At 42.9% G+C, this 21070-nt stretch overlaps 1 protein-coding gene across 3 annotated transcripts in view; it reads left to right on the top strand.

Annotated features, from left to right (window-relative positions):
- Positions 1–21070, top strand: part of LOC311022648 (uncharacterized protein) — a 50565-nt gene that overhangs the window by 9128 nt on the left and 20367 nt on the right. For 2 of the 3 annotated variants that reach the window (XM_084024091.1, XM_084024093.1), the window contains 4 exons: positions 1983–3295; positions 3403–3493; positions 4252–7035; positions 8951–9076. In XM_084024091.1, the coding sequence (XP_083880217.1) occupies positions 1983–3295; positions 3403–3493; positions 4252–7035; positions 8951–9076 (4314 nt within the window). The remainder of the gene's footprint in view (positions 1–1982; positions 3296–3402; positions 3494–4251; positions 7036–8950; positions 9077–21070) is intronic. The other variant, XM_084024092.1, reaches the window with a different exon arrangement.

Here is a 21070-nt window from a genome sequence, read left to right as displayed (position 1 = left end):
CCGTAAACCCTCGGACGCGTTGCGGGGATTCCCTCCTGGCACCACCAGTCTCCGTTTGTTCGATCCCGGTTCTCAGCTCCAGCGGGGGCAATCTCGGTCTCCACAGACGCTCGTTCACGTTCTGCCCTTTGAGCATCCCTCTCGCGCAATTCTTCCTCTGTATATTCAGGCTCGTACAGGTTCGGTTGGGTTTGGGTGGAAAAAAACTCCTCATCAGAGTGTTCAAAAGTTTCAGTATATTCTCCAAAAGTGTCCATTTCTGTGAGATTGAAGAAACTAGCACTGTAGGCTACTCTGCGTCTGTAGCAATGACAGCAGGTAAACAAACTATTATAGAACCGGTAACTTATAAGTGCTAGGTGATATCACTCCGCCGCTGCCATAGCCTACTAGGAAGTATGACACGCTGCTGCTGCTGCTGCTGAGACATAAATCCTTAAAAATGCAAGGTTGGTTTTATTTCAAACATTCTATCATACATATGTACATTGATAGTCTGTCGTTACAATGGATTTGCCTCGGGTGCACTGTGGAATGGGCAAGACTGTTTTTAATGCCTGTCTAGCTAAGAACCGTTGACTTGCGCTAGCCATAGCATAAGCGAACTCGGCAACTAGAAGAACTGAATGAAATTTCTTGAAAACGTCTCCAGACGTCTTGAACACACCGGCTCACTTGGAAAATAGGTCTTATGTCCAAAATTCTGAACTATCCCTTTAAGAGCCTGGTGGTTTACTGACTGCACTGGTTTGAGTGTTGTCCATGAGATTTGTCATTTATCCTTTATGCAGGGAGAATTTATGGGTCATTCCGTGTCATTTCATCAAATTTCTGAAAATCTTCCCACCTGACCATCACAGAATTTCTTGAAAAAATTCTAGTACAAAGACACACTTGTTAATAGGGAAAATCCAAAATATTAGGTCTCTCCTGTCAACAGTTTTCTCATGAAACATCATTGAATGAAGGGTAGTTTAGACGGTTTTTGCCATCATACTCTGAAAAGCCATTTTTAAACAGAAATATCTGGAAAACTATCTCACCTGTTGCCTTCATTTATATAATTATAATTTATACAGTGTATATCTCTTACTAATAGCCTCCAGACATGCAATGTCAGGGGTGTAGCTCAATGATAACCTAGTATGGCAGATACTTAAACTTCTCCCAAAATGTGGCTTGTGGAAATGAAGTAGCAAATTTGAAGAGTGGCTGAGCTCCCATTTTTGCAGAGAAAAGACTTCTATCACTTCTGCTTCTGTCTCTGGTGTTAGCTTAAACATTTTACAAAATATGGTTTCTCTTAGATGATTAGTTTCACAGATATTAAGGCTCAAAAATGGAAGTAAACGCATTGTTGCCCAACTTCAGAGCCATATTCCAAAAAACTGACAAGTATCGGGTCCAAACTTACTTTTTTTGAAAGATCTTGGTAAAATCATATTAAAAAATTGGGAGGGTGTTTTGCCTCATTTTGTCGCAGTGATTTTTTTAAAATCCTGATATTTGTGAGGTTTTTGTGGCCGTTTTTGGTACTGCATGTCACAATAGCCTACTAGTAAACATCACTGCTGGGCAATTCAATTGTGTTTTTTACCATTTACCAAAGACTTTCATGTGACTAAATGCTACTGATAAATTTAGCCTCAGGAAAACATTAAAATGTAGCACAGTTGTAGTTACAGAGGCAATAAGTCCTTGAATGTGAGTTGAACATGCTGAAAGCAGCTTTTAATGTCTAAAACCATTAACAAACATATGATAGCATAATATTGACTGCACATTTTGTCATACTTTAAGTATATACATTACGCAACCAAATCAAATAATAATCTTAATTTGAGCCTAAAGATTTTACATTACAGTACAAAAGTCTCCAAAGTTTGATATTGAATAACAGATTGTCTCTATGCTCTGATATGCTCTGACTGATTGATCAGTTAAAAATATTTTATTGAGATAATTTTCTTTTCACTTTGAAGGCGCTGTTTAAGAAGATGGCTGCTCAGGTAGAGGTTCAGACTGGGGAGGTAGGGAGGACAATAGCAGGAGGACGACTTCACTTGAGTCCTTTGACGGACTCCAGCAATAAGAGCCTTATTGAGATCCCTTCCATCAACCAGTCCCATATTATCACCCCAGAACCTAACAAACCTGTCCCAGGACCCAAGCCACGGCTTACTCCCAAACCTTTTGCTGTGGAAAGAAACCCAACTATTAAGCCCATACTTGCTCCTAAACCCCAAACCAAGCCCAGACCAGAATCCACTCGCCTTGTTGGATACAACCCAGAGCTATCATGCAGTCCAAAACCACAGGAACCATTTGCCAGTGGCAAACCCAGGTCTGTGTCAGCCAACCCCAACAGACCTTCTCCTACCTCCTTTAAAACATATAATAAATCGAACACAGGACAAACAACCAAGCCAATAGTCCAGTCGTTTAAGCCGGCTCCTCCTCTTGACCCTGCAGAGCCCAAACCCATTCAAACTGTAACATCAAGCTTGGTCTATTCCAAGAGCCTTAAACAACTTCCAGCAGCAGAGTGGTCTGGAATCACTCAAAATCAAAATGAGAAGGACCAAATGGCATCCAGCAAAGGTGGGGCATTCATTACCAGAGCCAAGTCCATGGGTTTCCTCGTTCAGGTGGGGCAGGAGGAAGAAGAAAGCGAAAAAGCTAACCCCAAGGTAGCAGTGCCACTGAGGCCACAGCCCAGAGGCACCAGGCCCAGGCCCGTGTCAGCCATTTTCCTTGAAAGTCCAACAAAGGCACAGACGCCAGTTCCTGCCCCTCGCTGGGCTAGACGACCGCTTTCAGCTGATCTCACGGCCAAGTTCGAGTCAATCGGTCTGTCACTCCACCGTAAAACTCCCAAGGGAAATTCTAAGGAGAATAATCCAGAGGAGACTGTGCGCTCACAAAAGAGTGAGCAGGAGAAAACCCCCAAGAGTACCACAAGTACTGATGGTGTAGCTCAGCCTGCTGTCTCAGACCAAAGCAACAAAAAGACAGAAGAAATAATGACTGTGAAAGAGACTGATGAGGATAAGTGTGCAGTCAGCATCAAGTCACGAATCAGTCTCCTACTCGATTCGTCCCCCTCTCCTGGGACTGGTGTCACAGGCCAAGGGTCAGATTTTCACTCTCCGGGGCAGGCGATCCCTGACACCGAAACACCAGTGGGTGTCAAACACCTCATCAAGCAGCTAACAGAGGACACAATACCAACTCAAAACACGGTTGTGAAACCAGCACTCAAACCCCGCCCTCTGCCCCTTGACCTGACTAAAAGGTAAGAGCTGTCCTTGATGTCTACTCTGCTTGCTTCTGTCCCATGTCTTTGTCCACGAGTTCCATTGTCATGCATGGCTTTTGTCTTGTGTGATGTATGATCATCAGGTTTTCAGCTGAGAGGTCACCAGATCTTGCCAGTGTTTCCCTCAGTGAGGAGACAGACCGCCTTGAAATCAGCAAAGATCCTCAGAGGAGGGTAAGAAAGGGACTCAGTTTTTGTAGCAACTGGTTTCTGTTTGGGTCAGACCATGTTAACAGTGACGGGGAAAGCTTTCATATGTTGCATTTTGGTGTTTCTTCTTCTCATCTCTTGCCATAATAAAAACCAAGTCATATAGAATAGACAAGGAAATACTAAACAAAAACACATGAACATAATACAGGTAAAGTACAATGAACAAGATGGAGGTTAATAACATTAGTCATATTGTGTGTCTTTATACCAACTGCTATAAAATTATGCATTAGTTGCCAAACCATGGTGAAGGGTATACATTTGCTGTGGATCCCTGTCTATGTTAAGAGCATTTCTCAAGAGGAAATGGGGCATTGCAGCAAAAATAATTGGCATCACCATAGACGTGCAAAGCTGTGCAACCTAACACAGCCGGCACATAAATCATGCCTGGTGGCTGCAGCTTATGTAACACACAGAGAGGAGATCACTGGGAAAAGGTCACAGCAGAAAGGCTTTGATTACCACCTCTATACCACACCCACTGTTATGAGGCCAACATAGCACGGTACAAGGGAATATCGTTACGCTACTACGCTGACAGTTGTTCACTGAAGCACTTTAACTCCTTTGAGAGCTGACTTTTCTCCTTTTATGTTGTCAAGTTACTTTTGTTTTCAAAGCTTTTATGTCTTTTATCAGATGATTCCACATATTTAACAATGATCAAATGGTGAAAATGTTGCTCTTATTACCTTATTATCTCTTAATTTCCTTAGATTGAAGAGTCAACCATCACCCCCAATGACCAGAGGACATTCCTGGATTTAAAAGACTCCCAGAAGCAGCTCAAAAAGTCTTCCACGCCTGAAGGGCATGAGGTGGGACAGATGTTTGGTGCCACTCCCAAGGAAAGTGGTGCCAGAAGTGACGTGCAGACAGTGAGAGCATCCTTGTTTGAAAATGTGGTGGAAAGGCACAGTGTGCTGATGGTGGAGGAGGGCAAGCCTGTAAAGAAGGCTAATGATTTGCTCAGCAGCCCTTCATTTAAGAGAGGAAATGTCGAGGATGAGGGGACTCTGGTCACTGCCACCTACAAGGAGCCTGTATCGCCATCAAATCCTCTGAGGGTGTCACATGCCTTTGACACTGTGCAGGCAGTGGAAGAGAGCAGGGCAGTGAGTGAGAAGATCCCATCCGCTCAGTTGGAGGATAAGGCCATGACGCTACGCTCCAGGCACTCAGAAGGGAGCAGGGTGGTGGCAGAGAGGACTGCTTCAGCACAAGGCCAACCAGCTTCGGCTATGATGTCAGAACAGCAGCCTCGATATCTGAGAGTCGGAGCTTTGCATAAGTGGACCTCTTCGGGTCTCGACCAAAAGACAAGCGTGGAGAAAGGGATGCTCAAGGAATCACAAAGGGATGGACAAGTGACTTTGAATCAAGACAGGGATAGGCTGCGAGAAGCAGAACAGGAGGAAGTGGCTGCAGCTCCTAAACGTTTGAAAATGCTGCAGGCAGAGGAACAGCCAAGACCCAGGGCAACCTACTTTGCTCTGACTGGGCAAATACAGGAGCCAGATTCTCCTGTAGATGCAGGAGCAAGCATTGGGGACATGAGTGGGCCCTATGATGATTTCTCTGTGAGGTCTGTACCGGGCATCTCTCAAGGGAAGCTTATTCCAATAAAAAGGCATCCATCATTAGATGGAGCTTTTGGAAAAAACTCTCGAGATCAAGTTGAGGAGTTGATGATGAGGAACCACGTGTCACCCAGGGAGATCACTTCAACACTGGATGGACAGACAACAGCAGAAATTATGGATGTTGAAAAGAAAAGAGAACTAAAAAAAGAGAACGAAAGACACATGTCAAAAATGAAAGAGCTTGAGAGGGAAAAACAAAGACAGCTGGAAATTGAGAAAGAAGCGCATTTACAATTTGCACAAATGAAGGAAAGGGAGATGCAAAGAGAATTTGAAAGGCAAAGACAGAAATCCTTTAAGAAGGAGAAACTGGAGTTTGATGAGAAACAGCGTGCACTGGAAAGGCAGAAAAGGTTAGAGCTGGAACAGAAACAGAAACTGCAAGAACTGGAGACAGTAAGACTACGAGAAGTGGAAAAAGAGAGGCAACTACAACTTGAGAAAGAAAAACACCAAAAATTAGAGAGACGGAGAAAGATTGAAAGAGAGAAACTGCAGGAACAGGAAAGGGAGAGAGAGCGTGAACAGGACAGGCAAAGACAAAGGGAGGAAGAGAGGCAGAGAGAGCTGGACAGGGAAATACAGTTGCTAGAAATACAAAAGGAGAAACGGAAAATGGAGGAGCTGGAGAGAATCAAAGCTATGGAGAGACTACAGCTCTTAGAGTTTCAAAAACAGAAGGAGAAGGAAAGGGAGAGGCAGCAGCTCATGGAGCTTGAGAAGCAGAGACTTGGAGAGAAGATGGGGAGAGAGGAGGCTGAGAAAATTAAACGGGTGGCATTAGAACAGGAAATGTTAAGAATGAAAGAGATTGAGAAAGAAAGACAAAGGGAAAAGGAGCATCACAAAGCCATTGAGAGGGAAAAACAGAGAGAGCTGGAGAGACAAAGACACAGAGATTTAGAAAGGGAGAGACAAAGACAACTAGATATTGAGAAACAGGAATTAGAAAGCCAGAGGTTTCGACAAAGAGAACTGGACAAGGAAAGGCAGAGGAAGGAGGAGTTGGAGAGAAATATAGAGATGGAGAGAAGACAGCTCTTGGAGTTAGAAAAGCAAAAGCAGGCAGAGAGGGACAGACAGCAAATGTTTGAGCTTGAGAACCGCAGACAGAGGGAGAGGATAGAAAGGGAGGAGGCAGAGAAAATGAGACAGATAGCCAAACAGCAAGAAGCTGAGAGACAGCGACTGAAAGAGAGGCAGAAGAAAGAAGAACAGGAGAGGGCAAGGTTAGAGTCATCTCTCAGGCCTCAAGTTGTGGATCTGGATGCTGTGCTCCGAAATGACCCAGTTTCCAAGGCTCCCTCTCAGCGCAGCGATCCTGCAACACGATGGAAGGAACCATCTCCAAGAGCAGAAGAGTCTTACAAACCTGCTATCCTTGATATAGACTCTTTCACATCTCAAGTTCAGCTCTCCCCCAGTAAAGACTTTTTTCCTGATTCTGGTTTTCCAGGTGTAGATGCTGCATATGGTGCTAGATTACAGCCTGCACCTGCTGAAGAAGTGAGCTGGAGGTTGCCACAACAAACTTCAGTAAGTTTCACAAGCCCAGTATGGACAACATCTCCTCAGGACCCGTGGGAGCTGCAGCCTTTTGAGATGTCTGTGGATAAACCTATGGCTCAATCCAGAAAACATGGCAGCAAACTCAGCCCAGATCAACTCAGGCAGGAGGAACGACTCCTGGCTCCACAGAGGCACTGGTCTGTTGTGCTGGGTGAGCCGCTTCCATTGACCACTCTTTCCCAGACAGAGGTCAAAAGCAGCGCTTCTGAGGAGAATGTATGGCTCCCCAGAGAGCCACAAGACAGCAGGGGAGAGGTCCGTAGCCACAGGAGATCACAGGGATCTCAGGTCAGTCACAAGCCCATTTTACACTGCCTTTTCCTTGTGGGTGTAATCCGAGGGCAGAAAGGCGTGATATAATATTACACCTCTGAGATGGCAACGCAGGTCGTCACAGAGCCTCATCAGAGGCGATACGGCGTTCTTTTGTAAAGCTGGTGAATTTAACAAGCTCAAAGCGTAGATCCAAAGAAGATAAAACACCGGTAGTTGCTCGTACGAGGCCGCCATTATACGCATCAATATGTTTATGATGCAGCAACTTCGCTTGCAGTTGACGAGTCGTGTAAAATATGTGAGACAAGCAAAAGTTCACCTTTCTTTGGTCTCAGCGCTTATTTAACACACGGCTGACGAGTCCATAGATGAGACTGGGGCGGCCCGTGTGACTTATCTCTTGTTCCCCAACGCTAGGATGCTTTGTAAATGCAGACACCGTGGTGGCGTTACACCGCAAACAAAGTTCTATCTAAATGGTCCTGTTTGCACCATGTTTTGACTCGCCTTTCGGCCATTACAGTGGAATTGTCTGTGTAAAACGGGCTAAAGATATCCATGAACCATTATTTCATGCAGGCGCCAACCTCTGGGTCTGAAATTAAAAGGCTAATACTGAGGTCCCCTAAAACATCTCTACTGGCTTTCACGGGGCGACAACTATGGTTGCAAAAAGTCAGAGTGTATAGAAGTCTATGAGAAAATGATCCTACTTCTCACTTAATGCATGTGTCTTGTGTCTCTAGTTTCAAGTCTTCTTCAACCCAGCATGATGTCTTCAGTAAATGATGGTCCGTTTTAGAGTCAAATGTCTGGTCGGGGTGTCATCCATGTTTTTGTCTTAAATCTTTACCGTTTCACAGTGCATTTTCAGTAAATGAACGTCCATTGTAACAAAATAGGCGCCTAACATGTTTCATTTGGCGATCCGTTGTACTTAGCCTCAGCCTCTAGAGTAAATATCCAAATAATCTACTAAAATTGAAAGCAGGTTGTATTCTTCGTGATATTATCTGTTTTTAAAGTGCTTCAAGATTCACACAAGATAAAACAGAATTGGGGGGGGGGCTTAGCCCTTTTTTACACACATGTACATGTGCCATCATTCCAGTATCAAACTGCCAAAAAGTGGTGAAGTGCTGAGCTCCTTGAATCAGAACGATTCAGAGAGAAAGTGGACAGGATTAGTTAATGGGAAAACAACATATTCTCTACAAATTGATTTTGAGTCAACAGATAACGGAAAACATTCTCAGTTTCTTACAGTCTTACTGACCTGTGTCACCACAGCATTTCTTTTCGTCTTTCATGGAACTAAAATGATTTTCTGGCTTTGCATGCCCACCGGAGACCAAATGCTGATTTTTACACGTTACATAACATTTTAAAAATGTTTTGACTTTTACGTGTACACTACATGTGGCTAGGGATGGGACAATATGGGGTTTATATCACAGATCATGATTAATAAAAAAAAAAAACACATACAACTATTGGGATAAATTGTAAATGTTGTCACATGAGTGTTATTTTTTAAATTCTATTTATACATTATTTTTGTATTTGTCCTTTATGATCTGCCCTTTTTTTCCTCTAGAGTAAGCATGTTTTGATGCTTATTGGGATAATATTTCAAATTGCAATCATTTTGGACAGGGTAATCGTGTCATGACATTTTGAAATTATCCAATGCTGACATGCTTTAGAATTTTTTAGGCAAACATGTTTTGTTAAGCAAAATTATTAAACTATGCTGATTTTGAAATGAATTAAGCTGCCCTCCTGCACCTTGGGGTTGTACTGTGTGTGTGTGTGTGTGTGTGTGTGTGTGTGTGTGTGTGTGTGTGTGTGTGTGTGTGTGTGTGTGTGTGTGTGTGTGTGTGTGTGTGTGTGTGTGTGTGTGTGTGTGTGTGTGTGTGTGTGGTAGGAGATTAACAGGATGAGGTCTCGCAGTGTGTCCCGGCGATCAGCTCCTCCATGCAGTGCTGTGGATGGAGGCTTTTCCAGGGTGAGGAGTCGCAGCGCCCACCGAGAGCAGGACCACGACAGCGAGGTGAGTCAGGCTGCTGTTTGGCCTCTGCAACAGTACCAGATGTAAAACTGCTCTCTGAGGCTTTGCTTCACTTTCATGGTTGGCTGCGAGCTCTTTATTATAATTTATTGCACAGCTCTGTCGAGACAGAGAGGGACATTTATGTACACTTGATTTTGTACTTTGAGAGAGCGATACAGTGGAAACCGCTTATTGTGGCCGCGTCTGTCTGGATCCAAGTGATGACTGTAATGGGGCAAGTTTGGTCGCAGGATCAGTTGTATTTATTTGCATGATCATTTGTGTTTATTTGCATCACTGGAGGAGGGTTTAACTCCCTATGGACACAGACAATGTTTCATCAATCATGGCTGAAATAACCACTTTTGCTGCTTTTTACATGTTCTGGAAGTCCCAGATACACCGTCAATCAAACGGCGGCCTTTCCTAGCGCATAACTTTACCTAGAGGTGCTCGGTGAATTTCATAGAGCTGCACTACAGTACAGCGTGCGCTGAAATAAAAAAACATTGTTGTGATTTAATTGTAATAAATGGATTAAGATTATGCCAAAGTAACGACGATTGGTAACATGTCAGAGGTCAGGTTTGTTAAGTCTGTCTGCAAAATGATAAGCAAATAACTATTAAAATGCTTGTTTTGGCGATGGTGGTCTGATGGATCAGATTGAGGTTATGCTAACATAGCTGTTCCGTAAACGCTGAAAATAACGTTGTCTTGATGTAAATACGGCAGCGACCTTGTTGTTTGTACCACATACAGCCTTTTGTTTGTACCATAGTTTGATTGGGTTCCTGTATGAAAGGTAAGATACTATCGTAGAGATCACACACAGATACAATATGTTGTGCTTCCATTGCTGAGTGACGACACAAGGAGAATATCATTGCTGATTGGTTTCATGTCAGTTTCTCATGGGAATTGTCGCTCAAGTTGAGAAATGTTGCCTCGTTCGCATTGGTCACATTGCGTTAAGTCAATACAAAGACAAGTTGCCTCTTTTCATTGACTTTATGTGTAATTTGGTCGCGCAAATTATTCGTGCCGCGTTTGGTGTGAACCCCCCTTTAGCAGATGATTATTTTAAACTTTTTTTATTTGCTTCATTTCTTGTGCAGCTTACCATCTTATTGACATTTGTATGTTTTTGCATGAATACAAAGTAACAAAAGGGACTGTCTCACTATTTACTGTTGAGGTGGACGCAGTCATCGTGATGTCACCCATTGGTTTGTGGGCTAAGGTTTGGAAGCCTTCAGCATTTGGTTGTTGCCATCTTGGATGGCCAGAAGAGAAAATGCATGTTTAAAGCGGTTGCCACCTGGCAGCATTTGTCTGCATGTGCTACAGTTGCACAGAGCTGGCAGACTTTCACTCACGGGCGATTACATGACATTATCAATCCACTTGATGTGGAAGATACAACCACAGGTGCTTTCCCCCTGTGTTTTTGTTTTTTTAAGTAAAAACAAAACAAAACCTGAGTTAATATTACCCTGCTCTAGTTGGTTGTATGTAGTAAAATCGCTAGATTATCATGTATGACAGGCCCTGACTGAAAACAGTAATCAGTCTATGTGATTTGAATAGTCAAATTATTGGAACAGTATTTGTAGAGGAATGACACTGTCCCTTTTGATCCACATAGTTGACTACAGGGTCATTCCGTGTCATTTCATAAAATTTCTGAAAATCTTCCCACCTGACCATCTCAGAATGTCCTTAAAAAATTCAAGTACAAAGACACACTTGTTAATAGGCCAAATCCAAAATATTAGGTCTCTACTGTCAATAGTTTTCTCATGAAACATCATTGAATGAAGGGTAGTTTAGACGGTTTTTGGCATCATTCTCTAAAAAGCCATTTTTAAACAGCAATATCTGGAAAACTATCTCACCTGTGGCCTTCAAAATTTTTGCAGATTATATCTGTTACTAATAGCCTCCAGACATGAAATATCAGGGGTGTAGCTCAATGATAACCTAGTATGGTAGGTACTTAAAATGTGGCTTGTTGAAATAAAGTAGTACATTTGAAGAGTGGCTGAGCTCCCATTTTTGCAGATAAAAGACTTCTATCACTTCTGCCTCTATCTCTGGTGTCTTAAACATTCTACAAAATATGGTTTCTCTTAGATTATTAGTTTCACAGATATTAAGGCTCAAAAATGGAAGTAAACACATCTTTGCCCAACTTCAGAGTCATATTCAGAGTCGTCTGCTAAATGACCTAAATGTAAATGTATATATTCCAAAAAACAAGTATCAGGTCCAAACTTACTTTTTTTTAAAGTTCATATTCTTGTTAAAATCATATTAAAAAATCGGGAGGGTGTTTTGCCTCATTTTGTCGCAGTGATTTTTTAAAATCCTGATATTGGTGGGGTTTTGTGGCCGTTTTTGGTACTGCATTAATATCCTACAAGTAAACATCACAGCAGGGCAATTTAATTGTGTTTTTTACCATTTACCAAAGACTTACATGTGACTAAATGCTACTGATAAATTTAGCCTTACGAAAACATTAAAATGTAGCACAGTTGTAGTTACAGAGGCAATAAGTCCTTGGATGTGAGTTGAACATGCTGAAAGCAGCTTATAATGTCTTAAACCATGAACAAACAGCATAATATTGAAGACTCTACATTTTGTCATACTTCAAGTATATAAATTACACAACCAAATCAAATAATAATCTTAATTTGAGCATAAAGATTTTACATCACAGTATAAAAGTCTCCAAAGTTTGATATTGAATAACAGTTTGTCTCTATGCTCACTATGAGACAATATGTGAGTTATGATCAGAAATGGTGAATAGGAAGTATCAGAGATGTTTCAGATCAAGATGAAGATGTACTGGTTCAGCTCATGCACCCACATGGCCCTGCCAAGAGTTTCTACTGGCCAAGAAGAGAAGACATGTGCAATGTCCCACTGCAGCATAGAATTGCAAGATTTGACGTTCCCTCTACAGAAACTGGGCACATTTATGCCATCAAAAAAGATGAGCACAACAGAGCAGAGATGTACATTAGACAATTTGTAAAGTGACTGACAAATTAATGAATGTGACGAAGGAATTGGATCTAAAAGATGAAAAATGTGTGATCCCTCATAGTGAGCATAGAGACAAACTGTTATTCAATATCAAACTTTGGAGACTTTTGTACACCCTCCCGATTTTTTAATATGATTTTAACAAGAATATGAACTTTAAAAAAAAGTAAGTTTGGACCTGATACTTGTTTTTTGGAATATGACTCTGAAGTTGGGCAAAGATGTGTTTACTTCCATTTTTGAGCCTTAATATCTGTGAAACTAATAATCTAAGAGAAACCATATTTTGTAGAATGTTTAAGACACCAGAGATAGAGGCAGAAATGATAGAAGTCTTTTATCTGTAAAAATGGGAGCTCAGCCACTCTTCAAATGTACTACTTTATTTCAACAAGCCACATTTTAAGTACCTACCATACTAGGTTATCATTGAGCTACACCCCTGATATTTCATGTCTGGAGGCTATTAGTAACAGATATACTCAGTAAAAACTTTGAAGGCCACAGGTGAGATAGTTTTCCAGATATTGCTGTTTAAAAATGGCTTTTCAGAGCATGATGCCAAAAACCATCTAAACTACCCTTCATTCAATGATGTTTCATAGAAAACTATTGACAGTAGAGACCTAATATTTTGGATTTGTCTTATTAACAAGTGTGTCTTTGTACTTGAATTTTTTCAGGACATTCTGAGATGGTCAGGTGGGAAGCATTTGATGAAATGACACGGAATGACCCTACAGTAACCATGATCATTATTAGCATTTTCCATTATATTATGAGAGAGAGAGAGATTTTTGATTGATTTTTTAAAATCATCTTCATTATACCTGTGTGAGTCATATCAGTTCACATCAGTACAATGACATAAAAAAAAATGAAATCAAATCTGGGCTCAGACCAGCTGATCTGAGAACAAGAGTTATTCTCCTGAACAGAGCACAGTACACCACCATGAGTCCATGTCATTGTAAAACGCTCTAGATCCTGCATTTCTCTGTAATAATTAAAATCAATCAGGATCCTCGCTTTTATCATTATGCTTAGCAACGGAACAATGTCAGAGTCCACACTGTCCTCCACCTTCCTCTTCCTACTTACATACACCGCCATCTTTGATTGACCTAGAATAAAGTTCATCATCTGGCATTTGTCCTTTTGAGTCTTCTTGTAGCGAAAGCCAAGAATGAAGGTTCTAAAAGAAAAACACTCTCTTGTCTTTCTGAACAAACAATCCAACATGGAGAAGAGAGGAATAAGACGAGGACGCAAAACAGTGAAAAACAGTTTCTACTGCCTCACAAAAAGGACAGGTGTTTGGGACAGCAGAGTTCAGGATGGATATAAAAGCATTTACAGCTAGAATCCCATGCAGGAGTCTCCACTGGAGGTCTGCCACCCTCTTGGAGAGTGGAGGTTTGTAGAGATTCCTCCATTCAGGCCGGACCTCCCCGCCCAAGGCCAGATGAGCTCTTCACGGTAGCTGGGGCCGGTGCTGCAGCTTCTGTCTGTTCAGACACCTCAGAGCAGACAGTGCTTTGCCCTTGTCCTCCTTCAGGCTCACCTCACACTGTTTGTTTGAACTGGGGCAAATGATGAGGGAGGGGAACGGATCATCAGAACAAGGGGCAGTTCGACCACGGCTGTATTCTCCCAACAGATGAGGCTCCTGTCCCGTCAGACAAGCTCTCCAGTGGCTCAGCAGTCGGCCGACGATCCTCTGCGATCTCCACCCCAGTCCAGCTGCCAAACCATGGCCCAGTGGTTCCTGCAGCAGCCAAAATAAAGATTCATGCCGAACCCTCTGCCTCCACAACAGCTTCCACACGCTAAAAAGTCCACGATAAAACACAGGGAGGGAGATAAAAATCACAGTCTTAAAATCCATTAAAAACACAGACTCCTGTAATCCTAAACCTCCAACGCTCTGCAGGATCAGCTTAGCTAGAGGTCTCCACACCAGGTCCTGTGGTGTGGAGACCATCTGCTGGCCAGGTGCACCTGCCCCTGTCCTCCCTCTTCCTTAGGGAGAAACAGCACCGCCTGTGGAAGCCAATGGAGTTTATCCCAAAATAAGTCCACTATACAGGTGCTGGTCAACGAATTAGAATAATTTGAAATAGTGCAATCATTAAATTCTTTGAATGCATTTTTTGTGCAGAAAGCAAATCAGGTGTTCACCGCACCTGTCCTACTCGTTAGACTAATCACAGAACTCGTTACCTGTAAAAAATTTGCTCAGCTGAGCTTTCCAAAAGGCCCATTTAGGCCATTTAACTGTGACACTGTTGTTTTATTGAATTAGAATAATGGAGAAACCGTTTCATTGAATTAGAATAATTTTTATTATAATTAGAATCATCACTTTCTCAGTATTTTGTGGCTGCCCCCTTGGCTTGTATGACTGCCTGAAGTCTCCGCGGCATCGATTTGACCAGCTTGTCGCAAGTTTCCGCACTCACAGCTTCCCAGGCAGTGGCGATGTTCTGCTTCAGTTGGTCCAGCGTAGTAGGCTTTCTGTCGCGAATTTTCCGCTTGACGATGGCCCAAAGGTTTTCAATGACATTGAGGTCAGGCGAGTTGGCCGGCCATGCCAAAACTTCAAGCTGTTTTTTAGTGAACCAATCTTTGGTCGACTTTGCCGCATGAGCCGGTGCAACATCCTGTTGAAATATGAAGTCTTCTTCGCCGAACTGTTCCTCAACAGTCGGAATCAGGAACGTTTCCAGAACATCTTGATATACGGCAGCATTGACAGTCGTCTTGAGGAAGCAGAGTCTCCCTACACCTCGAGCGGACATGCATCCCCAGACCATAACGCTCTGGGGAAACTTGACGGATCTTTTCATGCACTCGTGGGTGTAGGTTTCGCCACCACGACGCCAGACACGAGGACCTTGGTCACCGAAGGAGATGCAGAAGCGTGATTCGTCACTGAAGACCACTTTCTGCCAGTCTTCAGCAGTCCACTCGACGTGTTCTTTGGCCCACTTCAGCCGTTTCTCCATTTGTTTCTTGTTCAGCATCGGTTTTACTGCTGGAACGCGAGATTTGAAGCCGAGTTCGCGCAGACGACGGTAAGTGGTTGATCTGGAGACGTCAGCGCCGGTCTGCTTGTTCCACAAGTCGGTGAGCTCGGAAGTGGACTTGAACCGGTTGCTGACTGCGATCTTTCTCAGCTGCTTGTTGTCGCGAGCAGAAGTTTTTCGGACGCCGGAACAGTTGGTGCGCTTGCTGCAGTTTTTCTTGAGAGCTTTGCAGACGGAAGACTGGCTGATGCCGAGCTGCTCAGCAATTTTAGTTTGGGTCAAGCCTTGTTGGCGAAGGGCTTGAATTTGAGCCACTATTCCGGTTGAGAGGTCGCGCTGCTTACCCATGATTGATTTTACAACTTAGAAATTCTACTCAACCCTGACTTTATACTGCACAGTGAACACTCTTCACAGAAAACAAAAATTCGAGCATTTATTCTAATTCAATGAAACGGTTTCTCCATTATTCTAATTCAATAAAACAACAGTGTCACAGTTAAATGGCCTAAATGGGCCTTTTGGAAAGCTCAGCTGAGCAAATTTTTTACAGGTAACGAGTTCTGTGATTAGTCTAACGAGTAGGACAGGTGCGGTGAACACCTGATTTGCTTTCTGCACAAAAAATGCATTCAAAGAATTTAATGATTGCACTATTTCAAATTATTCTAATTCGTTGACCAGCACCTGTAGTAGCTTGAACCCGTGAGAGCAGACTAGAGGGGGGGTCCACAACCGCATATCCTGTGCCATAGAGAGGAAGACACTAGGTTATAAACAATAAGAGTCCTACCTCTAAAGGACATACAGGGCCACAACCACCTCCAACCTCTTCAGTCTGCCCTCAATGGACTCCAAGACTCCCTCCCAGTTTTTCTTTAGGCACAGTTCGTCACCTAAAGCCCCAAGGTACTTCAAACCCCCCGCCTTCCAACTCAACCCTCCTGGTAAAACCAGTTCGTTCAACGCATCCTTGTTGGTTGCAAAAGCTTCGCTCTTGTTCCAGTTGACCTTGGATGAAGACAGTTTATTAAAAAGTTCCACATTTCCTTCTAAAACCTTTATATCCGCCTGTGTATTTTAAAACCACAATGACATCATCAGAATAGGCTGAAAGTTTTACAGCTGCCAGAAATCCAGGAAAACACACACCTGACAGTTCCTTTCTTAGCTTATGCAGCAGGGGCTCAATGGCTAGAGAGTACAGCATCCCTGCCGCACTCCTCTTTGAACAGCAAAAGGCGTAGCCAGACCACCATTCATTTTCAGTATACTCGCAACGTCACGGTACAAAACCCGGATCCTAGCAATAAAACCTGGGCTGAACCCAAACGCAGCAAGTGTCTTCCACAGGCATTGGTGTTCAACCCGGTCGAAAGCCTAAATGCCCAAAGAGCCAGAGACATCCGAAACATGCCGAATTAAAATGATGTTATCACTAATTAACGTGCCGGGCACACAGTAGGTCTGGTCAACATGAACTATTTCCGCCATCACTTCTCTTGAGTCTCAAAGCCAAAGCCTTCAACAGGACCTTGTAATCCCCGCAGAGCAAAGAGACTTGCCTCCAGTTCTTTAGGTCCTGGAGGTCTCCTTTCTTTGGGAGCAGAGTGATTACAGCCCTCCTACAGCTGAGGTAAAAGTTCACCCTGAAACTTTCCTGCAACACCTCCAACATGTCCTCACCCACCACCAGCCAGAAAGTCTTATAGAAGTCAACCGGGATCCCATCGATGCCTGGAGCCTTGCCATTAGCCAGATTCCAGCTCTAGATCCTCCACTAACTCAGATTTAAAAAGGTCTTTATAAAAACATGTGGCGTGCCTTCGGATCTCAGTGACTTCGGTGAGAGAAAATCCATTGTCCGAGCACAGGCAGTGGATAACCTTCCTCTGGCCATTCTTCCTCTCCAGGTTGAAAAAGAACTTGGAAGGGGCATCCATCATGGAGGCGTTCATAAAACATGACCAAACCAATGCTCCCTGTGCTGTGATGCCCGACAGGTTGGCTATAGCAGCCTTTTTACTTTTAAGGGCTTCAACATGCCTTTGATCTCCTGTAAAGCTCAGTAAGTGCTGTACCTCAGGTCCTGAAGGGACCTGTTGATTTGTTTGGTGACGTTGCGATTATACTGTTGACAAAATTGTTTTATGACAGTTTTTCCAAAGTCCCACCACTTCTGCACTGATGTGAATGTGAACTTCTTCTGCCTATGTGAAAGCCATACAAACCTAAAAGCCTCTCTAAAAGAACTGTTAAAATAATTCTGCGATAATTTAGAACTGTAGGAAGGAGATCGGAGTCAGCTCAAAGTCCAAACAGGGATTTAATCTTGATCAAGAGAAGAATTCACAGAGCAACATGCTGGTCCGTTACAAAGTAAAGACTCAATGTGTTGTGAGACAAGCATGGTATTTATCTGTCTTTTGTGGGTGTGTTCTTACTCTCAATTCACAGGGACAGAATTAATAAACTCTGATGTTTATCTAGACCTTGCATGGGTCGCAAACCCCACCTGGGTCGTAAACCACACATAGGTCGCAAACGACACACAAATGGCCACAGGCCACAGGTCACATTTACACTGAACATTCTCGTGTAAGTCCTCAGAAGTACATAATTTCCATCACAAGAACGGTCGTCTAAAAGAGCTGTGTTAAAATGCCAGTAGGCACTGGATGTCTTTACATTCTGGATAAAAAGACCAACCAAGGAGTGATCCGACACACCCACCGGGACAATACGACAACTTTTAAAAACACTAAAATGGTGTTTAAAACAATACAAATGATCTAGTCTGGCCAGAGACACTATGTTGTCTCTGCAGTGAGACCAGGTATACTGTCTATTCCTGCCATTAAAACCCCTCCACATGTCCTTCAAATCATGCATCTCAATGAGACGCTTGAGCCGAGCAGACAAGGTAGGATGGGGCTCCAGGTGATTTCTGTCCAGTGCCGTATCAGCAGTGCAGTTAAAATCACCCCCCAGGAATAAATATTCATCAGAAACACCACTAATAGCATCACATAACTCATTTAAAAAAGTAATTCTGTTCATTCTTACCACTGGAGCATATACACACAGGAAGGCCATTTTAACCTTTTCATAATGTGCTTTAACCATGAGAACATGTCCAGCCATGATGTGGTGCAGCTCCACATTCTCAGGACTGAAGGCTCTGGAGAAAAGGATTCGTACCGCAGCACTGTTGGACTGTTTGTGACTGAGGAAAACCTGCCCTCGCCACTCCTTCCTCCAGTCCCCCTCATTTTTACTGTCACTGTGAGTCTCCTGGACAAACAGCACATCCAGCTTCTTCAGTTCACACAGTTTGAACAGAGAAGCTCTCTTTGCTTCATTACGTGCCCCATTAATATTAATGGTCCCAATATTAAGGTTCACCATGACACCAAAACATGCAGCAAATACAGTGACAGAGAGTAAAATGTACATCTTCATGAAATTAGTCATCATTTTCAACCAAAGTGACTCTGGCCTTAGTCACCAGCTTCTTGAGTCTGAAAATCTCCTGATTGCTGAACGCATCGTCTTTTCTGAGTTGATTCACAGACCTGATGAAACCAATTAGATCAGGGAAGAACTGCTCAGTCTGCACTGCCCTATGACCTTTAGTCTCTGCTAAAAACCTCCTGATCTTCTCCACAGAATAGGAGGTGACTCTTTCCTTCTGAGAAACAGTCAGCTCAGCCTCCTCTTCCTCATCAGAGAAGCTCTGCAGAGTCTACCTGGTTTTACCTCCCCCCTGCCCTTTATCAGCTGATTTCTTTCTTTTGCTTACATTTATGCTGAGACACCGTTCATCAAACACGTCTTCCATTGACACGTCATTCACCAATTTATCATTGTTACTGCTCTCTGTGTTTTCTGTTCCCCCCCCCGTCTATTTTTTCCACTGAACTGCTACCATGTCCATTCACAACCGTATCCGAACCCGAGGCACCTGGGTCCTCCACCGCCACTCCGTACCCGCAGTACTGGCGTTCCCTGCCGGCCGCTCCGCGAGTGAGCTTCTCCAGCTCTTCCTGGCTGCCCACAACAGGCATAATGCCCAACTACCCCCCCACCACCCCGAAAAAAACACTGGGCAAGCCACTAACTAACTAACAAAAACAAAACACCAAGTAGCTCACATACAAATAATGAGAAAAGATAGAAATCACAGTCACTCACTCACCATGCTCTCACCACGTTCACGCATGCGCAGAGAGAGAGATAGAGAGAGAGACTTTGTCATGCATTGGATACAGACGGGAGGTAGGAGGTAGAGGAATGCAGTTGGTTGACTGAAAGTTGATGCTGCTGTGCTCAGGTACTCGGGTAGTATAGAGTTGGTGACTAATGTCGATGGCAGGGCCCTTTAGACTCGCCTCCACCCATCCCACATCATATTCTAGGGAATTAGCGGCCGAAAACCACCCTCGGGCCTGTAATTCAGGATTGGATTAGTCAAATGGTTAATGAGTACATGTTCTCTCTGCTAATAAAGTATATTAGAAGCCTGTCAGCATGGAAAGCTGGGAAGTGAGATTGATTGATTGATTGATTGATTGATTGATTGATTGATTGATTGATCGATCATTAGTCCTTATATTTGTGTGACTTTATTCCTCAGCATTGATTGGTTATTGGTTATGAAGTATTCCTAATGTTTAACCTTGTAGTCTATGATCGTTTGTTTTTTCATATATTTTGAAATGTGTCTGGATATTTACAACTAAACAATACATACACCGATACATCATCTATATCCAGGCATGGAGACTGTACTTGTAGAGCCACGTTGAAGGCCTGCACTATGAACAGAAGTACAGTCCATTGTGTGTCATGATTACACTCTGTGTAATACAGAGATCACTACCACCATCTAGTGGTGGTGTTTCACTTTAGTGTCACCTTTCCTGGTGTCAGTAGTTCCTCGTTGTTGTTCAATGTGTTTGTGTTCATTTGTTTGAAATAATTATATAAAAAAAAATGTTATACTGGGTTGCATTAAAGTACCTCCTCACATGTATTTAACATTTTATTTTTTGCCATGGTCTATATTACAATGCCAATAATGTGACACGATTAATTATTAGACTGCTGATTATGTTTAATGCAGACATTTGTCATTCAAATACCTAACCCAGGTCATGGCTTACCACAAAATGATCTACAGTGTAATATGTTTTCATTTATTTCATAAAAGTAGATCTGAAATTGAAAATGTAAACAAATATCCAAATAGTCACACATTCAGGTCCAGCCAGACGGCAACCTCCAGTTCTGAAAAGTGAAGCCCTAAAATTGCATTCTCTCCTTTGGCCATCCAAGTGTGACTCTCAATGAGAAAATTAGCCTACTTCTCACTTGATTTATTATCTTAGTAAACATTGTAAACATGAGTTTATGGTCTCAATTGCTTGTTTCACGTCTTCAATACAGCATGATGTTCATTTAGTAAAGTATGGTCCCATTAAGAATCAAATAGTCTCTAAATCAGGGTATGTTTTAGTGCGTGGCCACCGAGATTGACAGGTCGCTACCGTCACTGTGATACAGTTAGCTACTAAAATAAAGTTGACCTTGAATTATGGAAGCTAACTTTGTTAACAGCTTCAATCAGAAGTCAGATACAGTAAGACTGCTAAGTGTGCCACTCTGCCTCTTGTGTCTATCAAATCAGCCTGCTGCTCCTCCGCAGTCTAAATATGGTCTCTTCCATTGACTGAATGCGAAAACAAAAACAAGAAAACAAGATGGCGACGAACCCAAAAGGGCGATCGGTAAAATGCCAACCTCTAGACTTCAAAACACTTCTTATATACAGTCTATGGCTCTAGCCCTGCTGTAAAGCAGACACCTCCATGAAAAATCCCAGAAAACGTGTTTTATAAATCTG

The sequence above is a fragment of the Eutrigla gurnardus genome (assembly GCF_963514095.1).
Source record: "Eutrigla gurnardus genome assembly, chromosome: 13".
Lineage (NCBI taxonomy): Eukaryota > Metazoa > Chordata > Actinopteri > Perciformes > Triglidae > Eutrigla > Eutrigla gurnardus.
The sequence above is the reverse complement of the archived record's forward strand: the minus strand, read 5'-3'. Positions and strand labels throughout refer to the sequence as shown.